Genomic DNA, 25,896 nt, shown 5'->3' on the forward strand with positions numbered 1-25,896 from the left:
CCCTCTGTCCTTTATTAAAAGTTACACTTCCGTTTCTGCACTCGTTTTATAAAAATGATAGTAATAAATAATTTAAGTGGAGAAATGATAAAATAAGAGAGTCTTACTTTACCATTTCTCCACTTTAACTCTTAATTTACCATTTCTCTACTTTAACTCTTACTTTATCATTTCTGCACTATAACTATTTATTACTATCATTTTTATAAAACGAGTATAGAAACGGAAGTGTGACTCCTAATGGTCAATATATTCGCAATAGAGAAAGGATTGACGCCACTGAAAACGCAAGATTTTATATTGAAGTGCTTTAGATCTAGATTTATTTAAGACCAAAAAAAGAAGTCTTCAACTAAGTGTGTGTGTGAGAAAGAGAGATAGAGAGACTTTTATCATTATTATCTTTGACAATATGGTTTATAATGTTCATTTAAGAACATGGGCTAGAAGTATCTTTCAAATTAAGTTGTGATTTTAAGATAAAACAAAGTTTTGTAGATGTATGTATCAATAGCATGAGCTGATTATTCTTGACTAGGAAAAGAAGACCTTAATCATAGGGTAAATTTCCTCTAAAATCATAAACTTTCACAAAAGTTTGATTTTTCCTATGAACTTTAAATGTTGCATAAAAAATTATGAACTTTACTCTTATGGCACGATTTCCCGAGTCGAGTATTCCGACTAAGGAGTGTGATGATGTTGGCATTTATGCTGACATGGATGATGATTTGGATGTTGAGTGTGTTTATTATTCCCATTCCAATCACTCACCCTTCTTCCACTTCATTTACCCTAACCCTAATTTAAAAAAAAAAAAAAAAAGTTCTCCTTCCTCACTCCAGCGCCACCACCGCCGGCCATCGCTCCGGCGCACCATCTGCTCTTCCCCTTCTTCTCTTTCTTTCCCTCCTTTCTCCCTCTTCTTTCTCTCTCTTTCTCCCTCCTCTATCTCTCCCACTCTCTGCCTCTTCGCGCCGCCGTCGCCGCTGTGGGAGCAGCGGCGCTCCGCCCTCCGTCCCTTCCTCTCGCTGCTCCGCCCCCATCATCACCATCCACCGTCCACCGCCCCAATTCATCTCCCCCTTCCAATTCACGTCCCCAATTCATCTCTGCTGACTGTCCCTTCTCTCTCCCTTTGCCTCTCATTTCTAAATTTTTAAATTTTTTTCTCAACAAACACAAAACGAATTTAGATTTTAGGAAGTTAATGATCACTTACACTAACTCTAACTTACAAGCTGTTGTTGTAGAGCCTCCAATCACAGTTACTGGTCTTTTAGGAGCAGTTGGGCAGATCCACTTTATCTGATACTCCATGGACTAAAATAAATCATTACAACTGAATACTAGTATATGTTAATTCATCCTTACATTTGGAAGGGCAATGGTTTCAAAGAGAGTACACCAGCTGCAAATTAAAGATATGTACATTAATGGCTGTTCGGTTCATGAAACAAAATTGTCTTGAGATGCAGTGTAAGATACACTAAAATAGACCTTGGCTAGGATTAAATTAGTCTTATGCATGGTTGTAGAGTAGGGTGGAGAGGAGAATAATGAGGAGAGGGAGATGGACAAATTAGTAGGAGGGGGTGAGGTGAGATGGTTAGTCATGAGATTAGGTGAAAATGAGTTATATAACAATCCTAAAACAAAATGTATTTGTGAGTTGAGAGATTGATTACCTATACCCATCGCTTGCAATGCCATGGAGCCACACTATGGTTGCTTGGTGTTCACCTTCAGGGCTCACCACATAGGTTGGTCCAAACTCATGACTCCTCACACCAGCTGCATAATGATGGGATAGTTTAAGTAGTCATTAATGTAAAGATCGTAATAAAATATACAAATATTTAATTTAATATACATTCATTAAACGAGGGATTTTAAAAAAAGGGGTTTTCCCAGAAAATCCACCACTAGCCCAAGGTTATATAATTATAAATTCTAAATTATAATATCAAAAAATTTTCGAGATTTTTTTAATATCATTCAGCATGTGCCTTGAAACTTGATCATTTTGTGCTATCGAGATCGTAATAAAAAATATAAATTTAAAAAAAAAATAGATTTGAAATAGCGGTTTCCAAAAAATCCACCACTAGCCCAAAATTACATAATTATAAATTCTCACAGTTAGTTTGTGACAACATCACACACTTTTTATGCGAGATCATCGTCTTCTTCAAGATTCAACTGAGAGAGTTCTTGAGAGATACGAGTAATTTGAGTATGTGAGGTGCTTCGATCCATCTCTGTAATTTCTTGGAACATTAGTGAATAAAGTAGTTCGCCTTCTCCGTGGATGCAGGCTTTTACGACCGAACCATATAGCTCCTTGTGTGCTTTATTGTACTATTTGATCGATTCTTGTTTGGTGGTTTTCTGCCGATCATTTGCATTCACATACATTAAACTTATACATGATGTCTATGCTCGTCACTAAGTAAACTTTAACCGACACATATTTTGTGAATTATACAAGGGTGTTGACTAAGTTTACCTATGAAAATATAATAGAGTATGGTTATTTAATTTTATATGACCTTCATCATTTACCATCTAGTCCCAATTTAAAAGATAGCCAAGCAAAGAGGTCATCCATTTCCTCTGGAATAGTAGTGTGGCCAAGCCTGTATGATTATGATACTTTTTGTAAATTGTAAATTTGTAACAATCATTTGAAGTAATTAGTTATGAGAACAAATGCTAACTGCAGAAGATGGCTTACATGGCATAGGATTTAAACGTGACATCTCGAAATCCAGTTGAAGTGAACGTCTTATAAGACTTGACACCAAATTTATAATCAACCATATCATCTTCTGCATTGTTATTTGCCAGTATCATATCATCAGACATGTAAATGTGTAGAGAAATTGATAGAAATGTTTCATTCCAACTTAATCAGACTCATGTTCGATCCTTTGAAGTGGTTCAACATTCTTTTACCTCATTCCACGTTAATACGGCTAGAGATGTTAATGCAGCTTAAAACCAATTCAGTACTTCAATAATGATTTTCGTTTATAATACTACTAACTCTCATCCATCTAAAATATAGTTGGACTTGGACAGTCTATATACATGGTCTTAACCCAATGAGTCGACCCGATTGACATCCATATTTTGCAAAACAAGTAGTAATATCAAAGAAAAGCTATCATTAATCTTACCTTTGCCATGCGAAAGCAGAATAGGCAAGGATGCAGCACGCGCAGATGCATCAGCCACACCATCTATTTTGTAACTCAGAGTGCTGGAAAAGTAAATGGTAAGAAATCATTTTGTGATAATGAAAAGAAACATAAATTTGGAAATGTTAATTGTGTTGGAACAAACTCTGCCAATGGAAGCCAACCGCTTAGTCCAAAAACAGCACTTATATTTTGGGAGAAGTTTTCGCCATTCTCAAATTTCCCTCTTACAAAACATGTAGCACAATATAGCGACTGGGCCGCACCCATACTGAACCCTCCGATCCCGAGTTTTACTGTCAAAATAAAATTCGAACCAAGTGAGTTGACATTAGTATCCAAGAGGCTGCAACCGGAATAACGCAATCGTTTAAGGGGCAAAACCGTCACTTCATTACTTTTTTAGAATTTTTTATAATTTCTGTTACAAAGTGACACATAATTGAAAGGAAGTGAATCAGCCTACGATCACATGAATCCAAAAAAACTTACTATGAGCCGGTTCATTAGCCAATAAGCTTGCAACATACGAAGCCGAAGCTTCCAAACCATCCACATCATCATAGCCATCATCAAGCTCATTCACATCAAACCCTAACCATATACTAATAAATCATTCAGCATTTCAATTTGAGGAATTAATAATGATGAGTTAGTTACATGACTAACTCAAACTCACAAGCTGTTGATGTAGAGCCTCCATAGAAAGCAACTGGTTGTTCAGGTGCAGTTGGGCAGATCCACTTTATCTGTGAATTAATTACTACTATAATTTATTAGATGGACTAAAATAAATCATTACAACTGAATACTAGTATATGTTAATTCATCCTTACATTTGGAAGGGCAATAATTTGATGCTTATACCGATGTTTAAAATAATAAATTTATTTCTTCATTTTATTAATTTGGGAAGAGAATAATATACTTTATTATTTAATTAATTTATTTTTATTTTTATAATTTTAATTTTACACACTTAAAAGCCAAAAAACGCAATGTTAATCAAATTACTACTTTTTGGAGAATTTGAACTATATATATTTCTATCATCTAGCATTATATATGGAGTATAAATTTTGAACTACATAAAATCTATGTAAAGTGTAAACGAATGTTTTTGAAATTATAAAAGATTGTCCTTTGAAGAAGTCTAAGATTATTGTTATTTTAAATCACATGGTAAAAGAGAGAAATGAGAACAAAATATAATTGTCAAATTTGGTGATGAGAAAGACCCCTGGTGTAATATATTTTCATGAAGAACAGCATATATGCATCCTATATTCACCCAATACCAAACTTAGAATTCTCTTTTATTATGCTATGATTTAAATACGCAAAGAGATTTTATGTCACACAAATATGTTTATATTAATCTTTTTATATTAAAAAAATATATACTAATATGAATAAAGTTTAATTCTAATTAAGATAATAAAACAAAAGCAATATAACTGAAGTAGTAAATTGTTTAGATCAAATAAAACCTTTTAAGAGTCCATTTTGGTAAACGGAAATAAGATATGCATCAAGAAATTAAGTATTTTACGATAAATACAATATATTCAATTTAAAAGAAATTAAAGTAAAGAGATGACCTTTGAACATAAACATAATTTTACACAATGTTTTTCCGGCTCGACTCCAAGGGCCGATTAGGCCAAATCGGCCCTTTTGAGCGGTCCAAAAGGGGCGAACAAGACTAACCAGAAGCAGTTGAATGGCAGCTGAAACTCAGTGTTCCTCTCAAATGATGTGAATGAATACAGCAGCTTAATTACTGCAAAAAACATTACATACATTTCGTAAAACCTTGCAAATTGGAATAAACAGAGAAAAAGAAGGATGATAAGTACATTTTTTAACCATCATTAATTTGAACCAAGGGGAAACAAGGCTAGGTAACCGGAGAACATAGCTTACGTCGTATAGGATTTAAACGTGACATCTCGAAATCCAACGGAAGTTAACTTCTGATGACACCTCTCACCAAATTCATGAGCAACTTCATCATCCCCTGCAATGTTATTTCCCACTATCATCAAAACATGTACTAGTAATTGTGCAGAGAAATTGTCAAACACTACAATAACATAGACATTGTGTGAATTCAGCAGTGTTCATCCCTCTCTTGAAAAGCTATTATTATCATTACCTTGGCCATGGCAAAGCAGAATAGGCAAGGATGCAGCGCGCTCAAAAGCCTCGGCTACACCTTCTAATTTGTGACTCAGAGTCCTGGAAAAGTGGCATCATTTTATTATAACATTAATTGGCCATTTGACAATCAAGAGAGTATTGTTTGGAACAAACTTTGCGCTGGGAAGCAGGCCGCTTAATCCAACAACAGCACTTATATTTGGGGAGAACTCGTTGTCATTCTCGAATTTCCCTCGAGCAAAACAACAAGTAGCACAGTACAGCGATGCTGCTGCACCCATGCTGAAGCCTCCAATGAGAGTTGCACGAGCTGCAAGAGACACCGATCGAACCAAAGAGGAATATCATTTATCACAAACATGTCAAATGTATTTGTCAAGTGAGAGAAGGAAGCAGACAGTGATTACCTATGGCCATTGTCCCCAAGGCCATGGAGCCACACAATGGTTGCTTCGTGTTTACCTTTAGACTTCACCACATGCGTTCGTCCAAACTCAAAAGTTTTCCCAGATGCTGCACCAGATTCATGTAAATTTCCATAGACTAAGGTAAGCAATCAAAAAATTGTTTATTCATTCTTTTTAGTTCCTCTGTTCCCTTTTACATCGATGATTGGTAGGAATGAACCAAGACTAACCAGAAGCTGCAGCCGAGGGGGCAATGGAGCTCATGTTCCTTCCGATAAATGAACACAGCAGCAAAAAAAATGCAAAGAAGAGGAGTACTACTACTACTGCTATGCCTATAATTAATTATATTCTTTTATAAAAACACAACTCAGCAATACTTGTCTACATGATTCTTGTTACCTCTGTTTGTTGGTTTATGATTTTTTTTTTTTTCCAATATTTTAAAAATTACTGTATCAATGTAATTAATTTATAATTTATGGAGTACTAAATTAAAAAACAAAGCTCAATTTATTTGGGAGTCATTTTTGCTTTTTTAAAAAAAAAAATTTGCATGCAATTTTACTTCTTTTTCCCCTACACAAACATAGAGCGGACTCAGATCCTCAAAATCAAATGCATAAAAACTGAAGCATAAATCAAAAATTTGTTTCAAGAATTAGACAAAACTTGATGAACATTAAATCATCAAGTAGTATAACACAATAAAAATGAAAACTATTACAAGTTTCTTCGTCATATCAAATAGAACACCATCTTTACACTTTCAAAGAAGTTCAATCGGCAGCTTAAAACGTGACACCAAGTGTGAATCCAAGATGCACAAATACAGCCCAATGCATACATCTATCTATCATTCTTTCTCATATCAAATAGAACACTGTTACGATTTAAACCGTAACGATAGCAGAGGCGAGAGATTCGCCGGAGAGAGGTCCGTTCGCAGAGATAAATCTCTGTCGAGCAACCGAGATTCCCACGCCAACAAGGGTTTGGCCGTGGTGAAGAAAACTTGGCAGAAAAGTAACGCAAGAAAATTAGGAAATTTATGATATATTGATTGATTCTCTCAACACACAGAATCCCTATTTATATATCTAAGGACCCTAGGTTTGGTTCGACTCGATCATACCGGGAAAGAACCAACAAGAAAACCCGATACGGAGCTTATAATCACGCTCGACTCAAAAAATAAATAAAGAAGTCCAAAATATAAATATTCATTTAAATAACAAAATACTAAACTAACGAGACACAAAGTATCCCTATTTATATATCTTAGGAAATTTCTTCTTGCTTCTGCTGCTAACGAGACACAAGAAAATTAGGAAATTTCTGATATATTGATTGATTCTCTCAACACACAGAATCCCTATTTATATATCTTAGGAAATTTCTTCTGCTGCCGTCTCGGTCGCCCATCTCTTCTCGGCTCCACTTGCGTATGAGCCTTACGTCCCTTCTTCCGTTGTGCCCCCTCTGCCACGCTCTGTTCTGGTCTGGCTATGGAACTCACTGGTATCGTTGTTGAGGACGTTGGGGAAACACCCGTATCAAACACCATCTTTAACATATCAATTAAAAGATACCTAACCCTTCAATTATTGAATTATATGTCACAACATTGGGTGGAGGCTGTTCATGCTTGTTGGTTCGCATTGTCCGTAGGCATCCGGATGAGCTATCCAATTCTCATCTTCCAACATTCATTCGTTGACGATGAATGTATCGTAAATATAAACATTGGGTTTGCAGCTGCGCGTATACACTAGACACAGCTTTGCATAACCCATTAATCAACCCATTATATTCATTAGACTCACACAGTTCCACGGCCAACAATTTCCACGTCAGATTTGCAGCAACAAGGATCTTTCCAACCAATAAAAACCCTCTGAAGCATTTCGTCAAACATATGAAGGGCTATATAGTCAGCATCAGCATCTACCGAAACAGAGTAACAGCATCACAGGCAAAGATCTGAAATCGAATTTGGCATATGCTCAAAAGGAGTATCTAATTTGGAAAAATAAATTAAATGGATTTGTGTTGGAAAAGAGAAAGCATAACACAAAATAATAGAAATAGTTAAACTGATTGAGTGATAACAAGCTAGTTACAGAATTACCTCGGCGCCGTATAAATGGCGGCGGTCGTGGAGGTGGTGGAGGTGGCGGCGGCCTTGACCTAGTGGTGGATGAACTGTGAAGAATTTGTGAAGCGAACGACATATAAATAGGGAAATGGAAAGGTAAAACAACTAATCCTAAAATTACGCTAATAAAATAATAATACTCGTTAATTAATAATCGATTATAGTATAATTTAACAAATACTAGTACTAAGATTTAAAGAAAAATTGGACCACATACAATAAAAAAATGATTAATTGTACCCTCAAATTTGATCAAATTCTAATAATCACAAATTTAATTTTGAACATATACAAAACTACGAACACAAACTACTAGTAAAATAATATAGGACCCTCAAATTTGATCAAATTCTAATAATCACAAATTTAATTTTGAACATATACAAAACTATGAACACAAACTACTAGTAAAATAATATAGGACGGAGGGAGTAATACCAAATGAAATCTCAAATTAATTCTCGTTTTCGATACGCATTAATAAACGTGTTGTGTTTTCATTCATATTTACATTCATCGTTACAATGCAACTTCTCACTTGAGCAGAAATAACATATACAAATGCATATAATTTGGATTAACACATGTGTTGGCATAGTTATTTATTTGAAGAAACTAGAAACATCAAGTAGTCAGGATTGATGGATAGAACTGAGCAACATTGCCTACAACGGGCGCTGTCGTATCCGGGAAATTCTCATTTCCCGGCAGCTCACTCACTCTACCACTAGACTCGACCAGAAGGGGATAGGGGAGTAGATGTCCCGGCAAATCCCCTTCCATAGTTTCCGCCGTGTAAAGATCCCAATTCTTCTCCGATAGACGATTCACCTATTAGCAAACGAAACAAATAAATATCTCACAATATTACATTAGCGTAAATAAAGAGAGCTGAAATCATTGTATAAGTCTTAAGAGCTAATTCACTTGTCATCACCTTCCGTATACACTCCAATCTCTCGGGATGACAAAACGCGTCGTCCAACAGGCCAAGGTGCTCGTACCACAGTGCCATTCGAAAGCCATAGATAACGCCCCTCGCTGCCTTCTTGCATGATAGATGATACGGCTGATACGCCCCCATCGCGATCTCTGAGTCCCTCGCGCCATCCATCGATCTCTGGTTAATGTTGGCCGATCCAACTATTATGTATTCATCATCAACTGCCACCAAACAAAAAAACAAAACACCGAATCAACCATCGTTCGAAGGAAGAATTAGGAAATGTAGCATCAATTACCGATCATCATCTTCGAGTGGACATAGATCATGCCGCGTCGCGACTGCTGAGCTCTGCTGTAGTCCGTATCGCGCTCCGGTTTCAATGGCGGCTCGTATTCTCCATCTCTCTTCGTCTCTCTGTTTCCGAGGCAGAAGAATGTCAAGTAGTCTCTCAGATCTGCGGCGGTTACGCCTTTCGCTTTCAGTGCCTCCGCCACGTCAGTGTACATCATCTCCATCGTCCGTTTCTGCCAGCTCAGGATCGTCTGCACCGCCGCGCTCTCTGGAAACCCCTCCGGCCACATCGGCACCACCACGTACACTTTGAAAGGCTGCCCTTCCGCGATTTTGCACGCGATCTTCAACGACAGCTCCTTGGGAATCAGATGCAGAGCCCCGACCTCCTCGATTTTGACCTCATCGGTCTCCAGCCACGAGAATGAGCTGCCGAGGAAGTACTGATTCTCGATGTAGATGAAATTGTTCGCGCGGCGGATCGCGTGGATGTAGGCGTCCTGAATGCTCCGATCGATGATGCTGTCCTTGCCGCTGATCAGACCGGATCTCGCAGCCTCCTCCGGCAGCTCCGGGAAACCGAACGCCGCGCCTCCGTCGATAGATCTGAAGATCTGCACGTTCCACGTGTCGTGATCTTCGGGGAGCATCACCGGAGACGGCGGCGCCAAGGCGCCGCGGAGCTCCTGCAGCTGGAGGAGCAGATCTCTCCCGCCCTGCTTCCGCCACCTCTGCTCGAAATTGTAGAGCACATCCCACGCGGCGGCGCCCTCCACCTTGCAGTGGATGTCGTGCCATGGCTCCCTCGGCCCTCCCCTCCGGATGTCGGCGCCGCGGCAGTTGGCCTGGTGGAAGTCGTCGGCGTGGACCGTGTTCAGAGTTCGGAACAGAGAGTGATTTTGATTATCGTATCTTCCGTCGCAGAGATCAATTCCGCCGACGAAGCTCACCAGCCTCCTAATCCGATCGCCTCCGTTAGGCATCGCGGCGTCCGCCACAAGCAATTTCTGGTGGTGCGAGAACATAGTGCCGATTTCCACCCCCTGCGCGAAACTCCGGCCGTCATCGGGATTGCGCGGGCAGAGCACGCAATTCACACCTGTGTTACGAAAATAACTGCCGGTATCTTCATCGTGAGTCGCAAGCAATCCATCGTTCTTCAACAGCTTCACAGAAGTCCTCTCATCCCAAACCAGCATCAAAACCCTAACTCCTTGATTCGCCTTCTTAATCAGCAATTCGCCGAGATCTATCTCAGATCTAGCCAGATCTATCTCAGATCCGGCCGGATCCCTCACCAATTTGATCTTCGTGTACACCGACCAGCCGCAGATGTAGATCAAATGCTTCGCGGCGGAGATCGTACGGAAAACATCCTCCCAGCACCGCCGCGGATTGTAAATTCTCCCGCCGGCGAGGCGGATCTGAGGGAGGAATCCGTCGGCGACGTGCGCGTCCTGGTACAGAGTGACTCTGCATCCCTTCCTCTGCGGGAAGAAGGTGTACGGAACGCCGGGGAAGTTGCGGCTCTTGAGGCCGCGCGACCAGCAGCGCTCGCGCGCGACGTCGTAGAAGTGGAGGCGGACGCGGAGCCTGGAGCCGCCGTGGATCGGCTGGCGGCGGCGGTTGAGGATGTCGAGCCACGTCTCGACTCGATCGCCGGGGATGAGGTCGGCGACGGGGAGCTCGGCTGTTCCGACGAGTTTGGTGCCGATTGGATTGTCGAGCTTGATGTTGAAGACGAGTTTGGAGGCGGAGTGGGCGCAGTAGATGTGGAAGGATTCGTTCCACTGAGGGTTCGAGTCGTGTTCGTGTAGTAGTCGTGTGCGGCCGACTCGAGTTTTCTCTAAGTCGATGGTGGCGTAGAGGCGCGAAGCGTGCTTGTTGAAATGTCCGGCTTCTTCTACCTATGATTGATTAATCGCGGGAAAGTATAAATTTGATTTATAAATTATTTCGTGGAATTAATATGATTTTAAATATTCAAAATATTTAATTGAATTATGAACTATTTGAATAGTAGTACTTTTTTTTAAGTGTCATAATCTATAAATTTATTAAGCATTGATAACTTATAAAAACGTGTTGGGGTTTCAAGTTTTAAAATTTTGAAATTTGAAAGTGGAACTATAACTCGAATTTGACATGACCCATGCATGCATGGATGTTGGGTGTGGAGCAGTGGAAACGACCATTTTTCTAAGGATAAAGACATTTTTTTATAAATGAATTACATATAATTCATGATGTTAATTAATTATTTTATTAATCATAGCATTAAATTAATGACTACTATATAATATTCGTAGAAAAACGGATTTTACAGGCATACATTATTATTCACGGGGCCATAAATATGTAAAAAGATTTTATTATTAACCCTTTTATTTTACTTATTATCCAGTAAAGATGGATCCTATTACAATACACCTGAATTTACGCTAATAAATCTTTTTTATGAACGTCAGAGATGAATTGTGGGCTGAAAATAAGCAAGCTGAATAATTTTTTAGCACAATTCACATATATACGTTTACATTTTTTCAAACTCTCATTATTTTAATTCCCAGAATAAAAATGCATGTGAAATAGAATATATAGTATGTGTTTATATTCTATTAATAAAAGTTTTTTTGGCTTTTGAGTGGTGTAAAATGTAAATGACCCAATCACCAACTCGATGCATGGATTAGGTAACAGATTATAACAAACTCCACCAACATTCACTATCAGTCAATAATGATATCCTTGTCCCAATTAGAAATTAGAATTTCTATAGGGATGCAAAGTTTATTTAATTATTTCACTATCAAATTAATTACACTCGAAACACTAAAAGTAAACGAAAATCGACACCAATGAATGAAATTCAATTTCAAATACTGATGTTGAACTTGTCTAGTAAGAAGATGCATTGCATAGATTTTTATAATCGAATGCTTAAAAAAGTGAAAATGATCCTTCATTTTTATTTTAAACATGCATTATCGTTTAAACCACTCCATGAAAGTAGTACTTATGATATATGAAAATATGAATTTAATCAACGAGTTTAAACTTCAAAATCAATTCTATCTATAAGATAAACATAACTGGTGTTTTTTTTATGGATAAATGAATTTAAATTTAAAGATCACGCCATAGAGGATCCGAACTTGAGACTTTTAGCTTCAGACATTAGCCTCTCTACCACTTGGGTAACTCACACACACAAATAGTGAAATAACTAGTGTTGTACATATATATAAAAAATTAGTTGGGCGTGACATAAAAATGGAGATATAAATAAAATACCTTATGATAAAGGTTGGAAAGAAATCCAAGATGAAGATTGTCGATCTCATAGATAGTTGCATGAAGATCTCCATGGAGCAAAACTTGTTCCTCCATTCTCTCTCTCTAATTTTCTCTCTCTAAAGTTACGACGCATGCACATATATTTCATCTACTCCTTCTTCTCTTTTTTGTATTGACTTGACTTAATGTGTAGCGAGGAAATGACACAAACGATTACGTACTATCTAAGAGAAATTAATTAATTAAATACCTATGTTAGCAGCCATGACATCCATTATTGTTTTCAAATTGTGGAGTAGGTTTACGTAAGTTGAAATTTGCGTGTAGTAAATATTCAATAAGGTGAGTATTTTGGAGTTTGAATATAATTACATTTAATTTTGATTATTTAAGTATGGATTATTTTGTACTGATTTTTGGATTGTTGTATGTCACATTTGATTTTTCAAGTATAATTTGCACATGTTGTATGATTTGTGGTGATCGAATTTGGGTTTCTGTTGATTACTCCATAAAATATAGTACTCCATCCATTCCCAAAGAATATCAACTTTGGGTTTTGCACGAGTTTTAATGTAAGATTGGTAAAGTAAGAGAGGTAGAGAGAAAAAAAATTAAAGTATTATTAGTAGAGAATAAGCTCCACCTCACTAAAGAGAAAAAACTTTACAAAATTCAAAAATGCATATTCTTGTGTGACGAACTAAAAAGGAAATAGTGCATATTCTTATGAGACGGAGGGAGTATTTCTAAACTGGTCCAATTAAATTTAGCAAATTGAGCTGTTTTTGGTTGACAAATCATGACTGGGGAGGCTGCAAATTGTTTCACATGTCACACCCCCCCACCGGAAAAAGTTTGAATTCAATATTAGTAATTGTTTTGTTTATGTTTTATATTTTGAATTCAGTTTTGTTTTATTTTGTTTTGTTTTGAATACTCTCTTTAATATTTCTGCAAAATTTCAGCTACCTAAGAATTCTATTGGGGTTGGACATTATGCAAGAAACCAAAGCACCAGCTCTGAGTACCGCTCTTGTGTTATTGATGTTTAACGTTATTTTATTTATATATTTAAAATTATAGAGAGAAAATCAATAAATTAAGCTTTTATTTTTTATGATTTACATAAATTAATTAGCCAGTGATTTTGCAGGTATTAAGATCAAAATAAATATGTAAAACAAAACAGATAATATTATCATAGACACTAGAGTTGTGATCAAGAGTAGTATTCACATTTAGTACTATAACATTTTTCAATGCTACTTTCTTTTGATAAAAAAAAATGTTGTTTAAAAAGAAATTCAATTTTTTTATCTGTACCGTACTAGTTCATCAAAGAGGGCAATTTAGGCGAGTTGCTTTATTGTGCATCTAATTTCATCAACCTATAAATAAAATAATCAGCCAATAAAAAATTAACAAATATATAACGTAAAAAAAAGGCATAATTCAGTAATTCATCTCTCAAAAGTTTTCAGGCGTAGAACTAAAAGCCGCCTAAGCATATTCTTGGCAAATATAGATGCAAGAGAAAAAGGACAACGAGTTAATTTCCTTCCTATAAGAATACAAGAAATAAAGTAAATACATTTTTTTCGAGAAAGCTAATTTATTTTCCACCTTTTTGCCGCAATTATTAATTATATATGCCACGTCATATCCAAACTTATTGCTCCCACCATCCTTAGAAATAATAAAAATCATCTTCTCAAATTAATTAATATATTGATCATTTTTCTTAGTTCTCTAATTAAAATATTGATTTTTTTACTCTCCATTTAATACTTATAAACTCCTTTTTTTTCTCTAATTAATATATTAACGAACAATTCCTAAATCTTGTGATGACGAAGACATGTGTCGTCTTATCCGAGACGGATGGACTAGATTTTTAGGCTGGAATTATATAAAAGTTTGCAAGTTGTCCATAGAGAAAAAAATATCAAATAAGAATGCTATATACACTTGAGAATTGGCGAATGCATCTCCTTAGATGAAAATTGGATAATTTTATGAACAGGAGATGAACAAATAAAAATGAATTTTGCGCTCCTAGCAAAATTCGAACCCATTTGTTTTATTCATCTGGTAATAATATATGCATTATTCACCTTAGATTTTGGTGAATTGAAATGATGTTGATTTCTTTCCTATAGTTATCATATTTCTTATTAATATGGCGGCTAAATACAGCTTTTAGAATATTAACTAAAAATCATCTACCAACTCCATATCATGAAATTTTTTTAGTGGCCACCTATAAACATACATACTTGCTCGTCAATTTGTAATTCACAATGTCATTTACAGTGCTACAATCTCAAGCTTCATTTATATCTAGCAATATTTTTTTGCGATTTCCTCGAATCCCTTGGACAAATATGTATTCATAAATATAATTTTATTTTAAGCTTAAAATCTTATATCAAGTATAAAAAATAAAACCAAAATAAATATGATTAGAAATGCTTTAAATTTGCGCAGTTGTTATAAATTTGCCACAAAAAGAAGTGAAATTAAAGGTTGGCTGCCTGATAAAGAATCTCTGCAGATGGAAGCAGTGGGCAGTGGCGGTGGATTTGAGGAAGGAGAGTGCGGCGGTGGCCAAATTATGCTCAAACTTTCTCTTTTTATATAGCTTTGCTTTTGTGTTTTTATTTTATATATTTGTTGATATTAACAAAATAAATTTGTGTTCCATGAGAGGACATCTCAAAATTGGTTACAAATTTACTCTGTACGTGGTTAAAACAATACAATTACATGAAAGAATTAAGTAAATTACAAAAGAGTTGCATCGACCACAAATACACACAGAATTAATGTTTTAGCGTCGTTGTGTCAAGTCTTATTGTGATCGTATCTTTATCTAATTGACCTGATAACAACATGGTAATTTTAAATTGGGTTTGAATTGGATTCAGATAACTCACTTATACCTGATTTTAATTCATTATTTTTTGTATTATTTTGTTATATTCACATTATGTAATCGTTTTCTCACTTTTCATATGCTGCCTGCATTCCATTCATTTCCTTCATTGTTACAACCTCCACTACTAGGTATTCGTCTTGTCACATCTCATTTGCAACATTTCTTAATCGGTTTTTGTCGTTATCATGTGATTGTTATGCCGGGTTTGTGTTGTTATCGAGTTAATTATCACTATGCTGATCTGTTGTATTAACCTGAATAAGATCGTGTCGTGTTCGGATTTGAAATGTCAAGTATGGTTTGTATTCGAGTTGATGGTTTTTTTTTTTTAACATATCATATTCAGATTTGTCTTAATTAAATACTACTGTGTTGGATCGTTATAAGATCGACACAATAACAATCCAACCGACACACTAGTCTTATTATTCAGAAGTGGAAAATCTCAAGAGATAAATCCAACGATTGTAATTGATTTACATACCGTATTTTGAATAGGAATTAGTCCACTAGATGTTACTACTTGATGTAATTTTAAAATACAAAACCCAATTCTAAGCTACAAACTTTGATTTAATCTATTCCCAAAATCTCGATTCCATATTTTAACAAAAAAAAAAAATACTTCTCCTATTACTTATATGCAATCTTGATAGTGCGGCCGAGGTCAATAATCCATCATATCTAACTTTTGAATGAATAAACTTACAAATTATCAGAAACGAAAAGCCATACTCAACTACACTCATATTGAGCACATTAATTTGTTCCCAAAAATATACAAGTATAGTTAAATCTGAATTGCGGAAACACAGCAGGAAGAGAAGAATCAAAAGCCAATTTAATTATATATTGATCGGAAGTACAAATTGACAAAAATAAACACATGGAGTAATATCATGGAGTATTACATATGGTCTATACGGAATTACCAGAGTTACATTTCACGCAAAAACATTAAAAAACATACGTGATATAATATCACTTTTTAAATGAAATAAACTTTAACTTGAAATATCTCCATATATTAGGGATTCCCATAGATCTGATGTACATCAATTTCACTTGTTTCGTATAGCTGTCCTTCTGAATTGATGCTTTTCCGACCCCTGTAATTAAAACTACACAACACAAATTAATTAAATATGCACACACACACACACACATATCTTACACAGAGGAATATGTATATGTCCCCAGATATAGTGGCGGATTCTGAATTTTTGATTCAAAATACGACACAAAGAATTAACAACTTAGAGCCTCGAAGTTCGAGCAGACAGAAAAATATTGAGACAACCATGGAAGTCAATAAGCTACTGACTTTTTTTTTTTTTTTTATTTCAATAAAAAGCTCAAATGACAAAATAAAATTTTAAATAAATGACCTATGTAAAAATGGACTTTTCAATTAATTTTGACAATATATAGTTAAATACATATGGTCTTAAAAAATATACTTTTTGGATACATTTGTCAATATTTTTATTCCCAACTGGATCTGTCATTGCCTAGATTAAATAGTCTAACATACAGGAAAAGCAATTTGAATTTCAGAAAAAAAAATATCTAAGTTAGAGAACTATAAATATGTGCTTAATAATTGGTCATGAAAAGCATGTAGAAAGTTTGGCATAAAAGGTGCACGATCAATTTTTCCTATAAGGGAAAGATAATATCGAATGGTTGTCATTTTGTGGATGGCTGAGGTGTGTGTTCATATATTGAAGAAATGAAGCTAGATTTTCACAAAAGTATAATTCGAGAAAATGGAAAGGTAGATCGACATTACCTCATTGAGTTTAGGTTGGCTATTTGTCTCCAACATCAGCCCAAAATGAATATGAGGAAAGTGTGCCCACTGCACCATTTATAAATAATAACTCCACAAACTCAGTACACAAAACCAAATTAAATCCTCTCAATGTGGTCCAATTGTTATTTCCCTTTTCGAACATATCCAATCTCGTATTTTATTTCATCAATTCACGTTCGTTGCAATAATTGTACTATAAACTACTATATTACTTACTACATGAAATAGTATTAAATGTAGATATTTTGGTCTAACTAACTTACATTTTTTGCAGCAGTACTGAAAGCTTCCCTGTGACTAATGTCTGGATTATTGGCCTTGATCCTTTGAATCTCCTCTCTGATTATGTACATTTATGGTGTGAGTAATTAGCAATCAATTGTTGCAATCTATTAATAATAATGAGATATGACTAAGAAAATGAGTAACAAATTGAACTAATATATAAATTTTGATAATTTCATTACTTGATGAATTGGTTATAAGCTGATGGAACTCGCTGCCTCTTCTCCGGAGCTGCACACAAGAGCATGATCATGATCATGAAAATCGAACTCGAAACTGCAAAAATTAAATAAGAATTGATTGAATCAAGAAGTAATATACGTCGATTCACGATTCTGGGCTCAGGCTTCTTCGAAATTGAAGGCTGGATTTTGTAGTTCCACTTAGAAGATGAGCCTAGATCAACCTTGTACTCAGCTGGAGTAGTTGTGGTGTTAGATGCCTGAAATAAAAAACACATTACATAATTATAGCTTATAAATTTCAATTTGTGATATTAACATATGCTGAAATTAACACATTTATAATCAAGAAAGGGATAATTACAAAATACACACAAAAAAAATTAGTTTTCATAAATCATAAAAGTTTGATTAGTGTTTTAAGTAGCAATTTGAATCTGTGCTGTTAGATGCCTGCAATATAAAACAAATAATTAAGTAGTAGTACATAATTATAGTTTATATTTGAAGTAGTAAGTTAACAAATGTTGAAAAAATAATTTAAAAATCAAACACACACACACATTTAGACCAAAAGGATAGGCTGAAAAGATGTTTACTCAGAAGATGAATAAAAAATGAAAAGGATAAAACAAGAATAATGAAATGACTGATTCAGTTAAGAAAATGGCTGCTAGAATTGACAGTTGCAAGATCTAGCCGGAATCTAGGAAAAAAATCATGTGTTTCCACTGCACTGGACAATTCCTGATCAAAATCCAGTATCTACATCTACATCTATTAAATACTACTCCTATAACAATTTATTTCAGAGAGAGAAACTTTCCCCCTAATATAATTATTTTTTTTAAAATAAAACCCCTATCTCCTATCCATCAAATCACCTAATCATTTAAAAACCAAAAGTAATCATCTTCAAAAATTAAAAAAAAAAATTAAAAAAAATGAAGAAATAAATAAACAAGATCCAGAAACCCTAGATTTCAGAAGCTAGAAATTAAATAATTAAAGAATAAAAACCTGAAAATGGTGGCAGGAAGAGGGCGGCTGCATCGGTGGGAACGCCGCCGCAGCCATGTTGACAGTCCACAGGCTGCTGCAGTGTCCGCACCGAACGGTCACCACATCAAGCAAGCTGCTGCATGGAACACTCACCTGCACAATTCACACTGTTTGAAAACCCTAAAATTCTCCACTTTTTCAAAAAAAATGGTCCAATTTTGTGCCTTTAATAAAAAAAAGCTTAATTTTGACAGTATAGTGAAATCTTTTCTTTTGTGACTTTGAATTGAAAGAAGGAAAAAGAGAGAGAATTGGTGAAGTGGACAGATGAGGATGATCATCGCCACAAACAAACAAGGAAACGCCTGGAGCATATGTTATAATACCACCAAATAAAATCTGATCACTGAAGCTCAGGAATCAGCTTTATTCATAAATAAATCCACCCTTTTTCTTTTGATTTTAATGATGGAAAAAAAAATGAACTGTACCGCAAGAACGATGTTGCAGAAGTTGCAAGGGATGTAACGCAATTGCTCGGACACATCCATTTTGAGATGAATTCAACAAAAATGGGAAATTCAAATCTTTCTCTCTCTTCTCTAATTTTCTCTTGTAGCTTTGCTTTGAAATTTTGAGGTGAATGAGCAAGCACAAGTGATTATATATACACACATACACAAATTTATGTGTGAATTAAATAAAATAAAAATATAGTAGAATCTGAGAAATTTATGATTTCTAGAGAGGCACCGCCACCTGCGTGAGGTGAGATTGGAGAGAGTAATAATGGAAAAAGGTGGGGTGAAACGACGTCGTTGAGACTGATACATAGGGGGTTGAGGATTGAGGGTTAGGGTTTCGATGAGATGAAAGTAGTTTTGGCAGTATTATCAAATTTAATTTATTTTCAGTATTTTTTTAATTTGGAAAATGGGTCTCTTTCGTTATCTCTATCTGATCTGCTATCGGCGGACGAGGGGGGCGGTTTTTTTTCACTCTACAATTTATTGTAGTGAAAATCTTAATGTAGGGATTGATTGATTTTTTTAAAAAAAGATTATGAGTTTGAATTTCCATTGTTTAAGTAAGTGATTTGATGATGGATATTTTAATTTGCACAATAATTTGCATAATTTCACAATTTATTTTTTCAATATTCACTAGACGGGACTACATTCATGTACGTATATTGTCTATGAAAAATGGTCGCGATAGTTGACCACATGAGGTTTAATGCGAATTAACTTAGTAAAGTAAGAAAAAGATAGGAAAAAAATGGTTGAAATTGTTATTAATAGAATATAAGTCACTTTATTAGGAAATCATAAAGACTTGTTTTTGATAGATAAATCAAAATAAAAAAGTACTGCTCCATGACTATTTTTGGTTGATTGGAAAATATATTATGTAGTTGATTTATTGTGTTTGATCCTAGTGGCCTATTTTGATTTCGTGTTAATTTGTGAAGTGTATGTGTTGAGTGACATTATAGTGGGTTTAAGTATTTTGACTTTGACTTATATATATATATCCGCATCTCAAATGACTAGAACCTCTAATCTATTAACTGAGAAAGCGTCTTATCAGTTGAATTGCATTTCGTCGTTATACCCACTTTGTACTCCTTAATTGGAGGGAGGTACTTAATTTTTATGAAAAATACATAATTACAAATATAGTACATTATTATCCCAATAATGCAATTCATATATTTTAACCATACATTTCCTAAGTCCAATAAAATGAATCATGCTGGTCTTTAAGTAATTTCCTAATTAGCAGATGGTGGCAACTGGCATTTTTGCATGAGGACATATATGATTGGACTTTGAACTACACTAAATTTTGCTTTACCAATTTATGTCGGTTTGAAGAAGTTTATTTGTTGTTATCAAAGATAATACAGTGAAACAGTGACTATACATCATATAATGGAATGGAGTAATAAATATATTCAAGTAGTGAATTATTGTTAGATATAGAAAATCCACGTCATCTAGACAAAGCTTGTTATTGGACGACACAGACGTGGTAATCTCAAGTCGTTTTCGATGTCTGAAGCAATAAATTATGGTACAATGTGGGACATATCAAACTCAACCCCATCCACCATATACATGGAACATGATTGTTCTCCTAACTAACAATATTAGAATGTCTAAAAAAATGTGTTTAATTCTAATTCTAAGTGGGATTGCCAATCATCAACTTAAAAGTCACAACACCAACAAAAATAATTTCGAATTTCATCCGAGATTCAATTGGAAGCTTAAAACATTTGATTTTTCATTTCTTTTTTTTTTTTTGTGGTGTTATCATCTCAATTTTCATAATTTCAATTAAGTGTATGTGTCACTCTTCCTTAGGAATACTTTATTGTTTGCTCGTTCAATTTGGAGTGTTTGGTGTTTATTTGAGTTGGTTCTCTTAATATTTGGTACGAGATTTGTGATTATGTGGAAATCTTGAGTGAGACGGAGGGAGTATAAAATGTTTGTACAAACTATTTGTTTATTTCATTTATCAGCATCTTTTCTTAATTTTTCTAAAAGGTGGACTTATTTTCATATCAAGTTGACCTAATACTTTATTAAATTAGGCCAAGAGTATATTTTTTGGGTCGGGACTACTCACTTAAAATTTTAGTCCACAGTCGATTATTCAATTCTTTCTTAATTTATAGCGATGGTAAGGTATTTATTTTTTTAATTGCCAACATTTTTGTGTTTTGTCGAGTTACTTTCGTGATCATATATTATTATTAGTAATAGTATTATTAGTATTATAATTATTATTAATAAAAAAGTAGTACTCCTTTCATTTTATTGTAGATGATACTTTTTTTTCGGTAGTCCCACTATAGCTGCATCATTTCCTCTTTTCTATTTTATCTTATTTTGCAAAAAGCAACACATCTGCATTCTCTTACTTTATTCGATATTCATCTCACTCTCTTACTTCATTTACTATTTATCTCTTTATTTTATTCTCTCTCATAATGTGCCAAAAAGAAGTACTAGTACTATTTAATCGTATAATATACTTATAAAATATTACTGCTACTTTTTTCTAAATTCATAAGAATGAGCAGAAGGTTATAGGTATAATTGAATCAGTTATTAGCTAATAGGAGTATTAATTTATTTATTATAATATTCTTAACTAGAAAATATATTATGCTTATGGATTACTCCTCTCGTCTTATAAATTTTTTGTTTCATCTAAGGCTCGAGCATTTTGAATAACATAATGGGGCACCCTATCCTTCGTCATATCAGCATTTTATCTTCCAACCCATTCACATGCAGTGGGACGCCCTATAGCCCGCCCTATAATTTTAACTCCTATTTTATATTTGTATTTTTATTTTTTATGTTTGTAAATATATCAATTAGCAAGAATAAAAATATTAAAACACCACAAATTAAAGGCATATCCTATTGTCAGTATTTATTTTTTATTTTTATATTTTATGCTTGCAAATATGAAAATCGTTGGACTTCACTATTGAATTTAGAGAGAAATTGAGATGGAGAAGAGAGTGGAGTGAAAGGTGCGAAATGAAGTAAGAAAATTGGTGATATATATAGAAGAAAATACAAAAAAATTTAAAATTTAAAAATAAAAATGTGTGTATAGTCCGGACTATCGTCCTTACCCCCTATAATGGGGCGGAGGATAGGCCGGACTATGCAAAAATGTGTGCATAATCCGCGGACGATGCATAGGGTGCGGAATAAGGAAATGACATAGGGCGGGTGTTGCAGAGGCGCCCTAAGGCGCGCCCGATGCATAGGGCGGGCTTTAGGGCGCTCCCACTGTGGATGCTCTAAGTACTAAAAATATATCAATATGCTGCCATAGAAAACCATTACTCCCTCTGTCCCTGAAAATTTGTCACTTATTTCCCTTTTCATCCGTCCCTAAATATTCGTTGATCTTTTACATTCTACCATTTTTGAAAGAAGACCCCACATTCCACTAATTCATTATTCACATTTTATTTTAAAAAGTAGTACTCCCTCCGTCCCATAGTGGATGTCACACTTGGAGGATGACACGAGATTTTAGAAGATGTTATTTTGTTTGTTAAGTGATGAGTAAAAATATAATTTTATAATTGATGTGAGAGGGAACTTTTCTAAAAATATAATTTTTTGCGGGACAAACTAAAAAGGAAAGTGTGACATTTGTTATATGACGGAGGGAGAATATAAAAGTAGGACTCACATGCCACTAACTTTTTTAACCCACTTTCTATTATATTTCTTAAAATCCGTGCCGGATCAAATGATGTCAAATTATTAGGGACGGAGGGAGTATAACATATTCCGATACTGTGTGAAAGAACATGATATTATACGTGTATAATACTTATATACTTATTATAATAGATATCATGATATTTGACTGATTTATAAATTGAAAATTATTTCTATTTGGTCTATCCAAAATTAGAAATTTTATATTTTAGGAGAAAAAATTTCTCTTTAATGAGACACTTTCCGCTAATAATGTTTCAAGTATTTTTTTTTCTATCGCTCTCTTACTTTACCAATTATGCATTAAAATTCGTATCGTTACAAAAGTTTGTATGTTTCAATATCTCGATTAAAATTATGAAATTTCTAAATATAAATAGAACATATGTACTTAATTAAGATGTCGTTAAAATAGTAATGAAATTACCTTTGAATTGAAATATTATTTTGTGGGAAAAAATTGAATCGACAGTTATATAAAAGGTTTGAGATATTTTTAGAAAAAGAACATGATTAACTAAATAATCACCTGGAGTAGTAGTTTTCAAATTTTACTCTCAAACTGCTGATATCCATAGAAAAGACCCGGGGAATCTATTTTGTAAATAATCTAACTTGGTACCTGGGGGAGTATATATTAAGTAATTACTTATATCCATGAAATAGGAGTATAATCTTGTTTATAATGGCCCGTTCACCAAAATTAATCTCTATTTATTCATAATATATTTCTCTTACAAATGAAGTAGTATGTCTTATTTTTTTGCTAACAATTTATCCTAGTACCATTTTTCAAGATTGAAGGTAATATAGAGTATAATTCATTCATGGATATTTAATTATATATCAAGATTAATACTGCAATAAACGTATTAATTGTTGAAAGATAGTCTTCGTCGGCATACGAAGATTTTATACACGCAACTTTCAAAAACATCCAAGTGTCAATGAAATGAGGAATAATTAATTGAAGATGTCCCTTCTTTTATATACAAAAGCACATGTTGCTAAGACACCTATGACTATAGCCTATAGCCCATTGTGCACAGATTATCCTATTCCTACTTGCAGATACTACTATACTATACTATACTATACTACTATACTATACTATACTAGTAATTAGCTCAAATTAAAATTATAATTAATCAAAATCGTACCACACAATTTTGGCTCAAGCATTTACAATTACAATAAGTTTACCCCACACAGGTATAGAATAGAAAGAAGCATTTTGATTTCGGCTGTAATTTTGAAAATGAATATTTAAATGGCCTTCTTTTATAGTTGAAACTTTTCAACAAAAGAAATATAAATGCACTCACACATTTAGGTAATTCAGATCCCAACTTAGGAAAAAGTTTTGAATTTAATTACGCTTCTCTTGATCAATTCTTTGATTTTGTGACATGTTCCTTTTGTTTAGATGTATTAATATGTGTTTGTTTATGAAGCTATAGTCTTTTGTATTTGTCGTGAGTGCCTTCTAGCTTTTGCTAATTTTACCAGGCTAGATCATTAATTTCGTCGTTGTTTTGTTTAATTTCTCTTTATAATTTGTCTCCTTATAAATTACTCACTCTTATGATGGTTAGGGCATCTTAATATCATAAGAAAAGTTAATACGATCAATTTGACCATAGGATTTGATCTCTAAATTCTAAACTTCAATAGTACAAAATAGGAGGTAATCATTTTGTTTGGTGCACTGAATCTATTTTATTTAATACAAAGAATACATCATAAGTACTAATTGGTGTCCCGATAGTATAGTTCTTGATAGTACTATCCATCAAGTAAAAAAGATAGTACTCCCTCCGTCCTCCACTAGGAGTCACACTTTGATCAGACACGGGTTTTAAGAAATGTAAAGAAAAGTTGGTTGAAAAAGTTAGTGGAATGTGAGACTCATTTTTATATTGGTTTTATAATAAAATGTGAGTTAATTGAGTTAGTGGAATGTGGAACCTACTTACTATTTATGGTAAAAATGAAGTGTGACTCTTAATTGAGAACGGACCGAAATGGAAAAGTGTGACTCTTAATCGGAGACGAAGGGAGTACTTCATAGACTATTTTTTTTTTCGATTGGATATATTTAGGGTCAATACTTCCAACACAAATTTAGAAAATACTTACGATCAAATATAATCGATCCAAACTATGTCACATTTATACTATAAACTGTCAATGTTAATCGATTAATACCTTGACTATGGAAAACTATGCAATTCCATCTCCGAATAACTTTTTGGGTACTTGAACGTGGAGTGGAATCACCGCAAATTTGATGTGGATTAAATAAAATGTACTCCCTCCGTCCGGTATTAGGAGTCCCGGTTGACCATTTTCATTCGACCGGCATTAGGAGTTCCGGTTAGACATTTTCATAAAAAGTGAAATAAAAGTATTATAAAATAAAACACTAAAAAGCATGAGTAAAAACACATCCAAAGAATAAAACAAATAATAATGCAAATGGGTCCCACATTCCATTATCACACACTCCAATTATTACATACTCAAACATTTCTTAAAACCCACACTCAACTCAATCGGGACTCCTAATGCTGGACAGAGGGAGTACTTCCTCTGTTTCATTAGCGTAACTAGCATATATTACGCATTTTTTTTTCACTTTTTCTCCATTTTAATTATTCATAATAATTTTTTTTAGACGAGTACAAAAAAGAAATGTGTCAACTCTAATGGAACAGATGGAGTATGAAATTAACAAAAACTAAATTTTGAAATGATACCGAAAAATTCTAAGCTAATGTTCCTATTTTAATATTCAGATAATAAATTAAAGAACATATGCGAAGACATATAGTTTTTCATGGTTTGACTAATAATTGGTCGAAATCAATAGTTAATTCGCGATAAATTTTAAGAAAAACAATTGATAAGTTTGAATATACTATACACCTTCTAATATTT

The 25,896-nt window shown here is 34.2% G+C and overlaps 4 protein-coding genes and 1 long non-coding RNA gene across 6 annotated transcripts; all 5 read right to left on the bottom strand.

Moving 5' to 3' along the window:
• Positions 1 to 1,228: 1,228 nt before the first annotated feature.
• Positions 1,229 to 1,789, bottom strand: LOC125195704. Its single transcript, XR_007171773.1, has 3 exons — positions 1,689 to 1,789; positions 1,375 to 1,411; positions 1,229 to 1,308 (listed from the first exon to the last, which is right to left on the bottom strand). It is a non-coding gene; the product is annotated as an uncharacterized LOC125195704 (long non-coding RNA).
• A 762-nt stretch (positions 1,790 to 2,551) lies between these two features.
• LOC125195703 (acyl-protein thioesterase 1-like) lies at positions 2,552 to 4,053 on the bottom strand. The gene is made up of 7 exons (XM_048093875.1): positions 4,040 to 4,053; positions 3,883 to 3,952; positions 3,696 to 3,797; positions 3,349 to 3,499; positions 3,183 to 3,265; positions 2,738 to 2,831; positions 2,552 to 2,639 (listed from the first exon to the last, which is right to left on the bottom strand). Exons 4-7 carry the CDS (start codon positions 3,471 to 3,473, stop codon positions 2,558 to 2,560), a joined length of 384 nt encoding a protein of 127 aa, XP_047949832.1. The 5' UTR covers positions 3,474 to 3,499; positions 3,696 to 3,797; positions 3,883 to 3,952; positions 4,040 to 4,053; the 3' UTR covers positions 2,552 to 2,557.
• A 1,072-nt stretch (positions 4,054 to 5,125) lies between these two features.
• On the bottom strand, positions 5,126 to 6,037 carry LOC125193632. Its single transcript, XM_048091466.1, has 5 exons — positions 6,004 to 6,037; positions 5,829 to 5,909; positions 5,520 to 5,676; positions 5,362 to 5,444; positions 5,126 to 5,289 (listed from the first exon to the last, which is right to left on the bottom strand). Exons 1-5 carry the CDS (start codon positions 6,035 to 6,037, stop codon positions 5,126 to 5,128), a joined length of 519 nt encoding a protein of 172 aa, XP_047947423.1.
• Positions 6,038 to 6,980: 943 nt separating this feature from the next.
• LOC125195702 (phospholipase D alpha 1-like) lies at positions 6,981 to 12,584 on the bottom strand. Its single transcript, XM_048093874.1, has 5 exons — positions 12,463 to 12,584; positions 9,173 to 11,075; positions 8,869 to 9,095; positions 7,905 to 8,762; positions 6,981 to 7,756 (listed from the first exon to the last, which is right to left on the bottom strand). Exons 1-4 carry the CDS (start codon positions 12,556 to 12,558, stop codon positions 8,556 to 8,558), a joined length of 2,433 nt encoding a protein of 810 aa, XP_047949831.1. The 5' UTR covers positions 12,559 to 12,584; the 3' UTR covers positions 6,981 to 7,756; positions 7,905 to 8,555.
• Positions 12,585 to 16,275: 3,691 nt separating this feature from the next.
• Positions 16,276 to 19,373, bottom strand: LOC125192993 (axial regulator YABBY 5-like). 2 transcript variants are annotated; one of them, XM_048090684.1, is made up of 7 exons: positions 19,183 to 19,373; positions 18,710 to 18,844; positions 17,829 to 17,949; positions 17,690 to 17,738; positions 17,486 to 17,561; positions 17,199 to 17,267; positions 16,276 to 16,515 (listed from the first exon to the last, which is right to left on the bottom strand). In XM_048090684.1, exons 1-7 carry the CDS (start codon positions 19,240 to 19,242, stop codon positions 16,468 to 16,470), a joined length of 558 nt encoding a protein of 185 aa, XP_047946641.1. In that variant the 5' UTR covers positions 19,243 to 19,373; the 3' UTR covers positions 16,276 to 16,467. The 2 variants fall into 2 exon arrangements, with proteins under 2 accessions (XP_047946641.1, XP_047946643.1); XM_048090686.1 differs by having other exon boundaries at positions 16,276 to 16,527; positions 19,183 to 19,371.
• Positions 19,374 to 25,896: the final 6,523 nt, after the last annotated feature.

The sequence above is a fragment of the Salvia hispanica genome, chromosome 6, assembly GCF_023119035.1.
Source record: "Salvia hispanica cultivar TCC Black 2014 chromosome 6, UniMelb_Shisp_WGS_1.0, whole genome shotgun sequence".
In the NCBI taxonomy this organism is placed as follows: Eukaryota; Viridiplantae; Streptophyta; class Magnoliopsida; order Lamiales; family Lamiaceae; genus Salvia; species Salvia hispanica.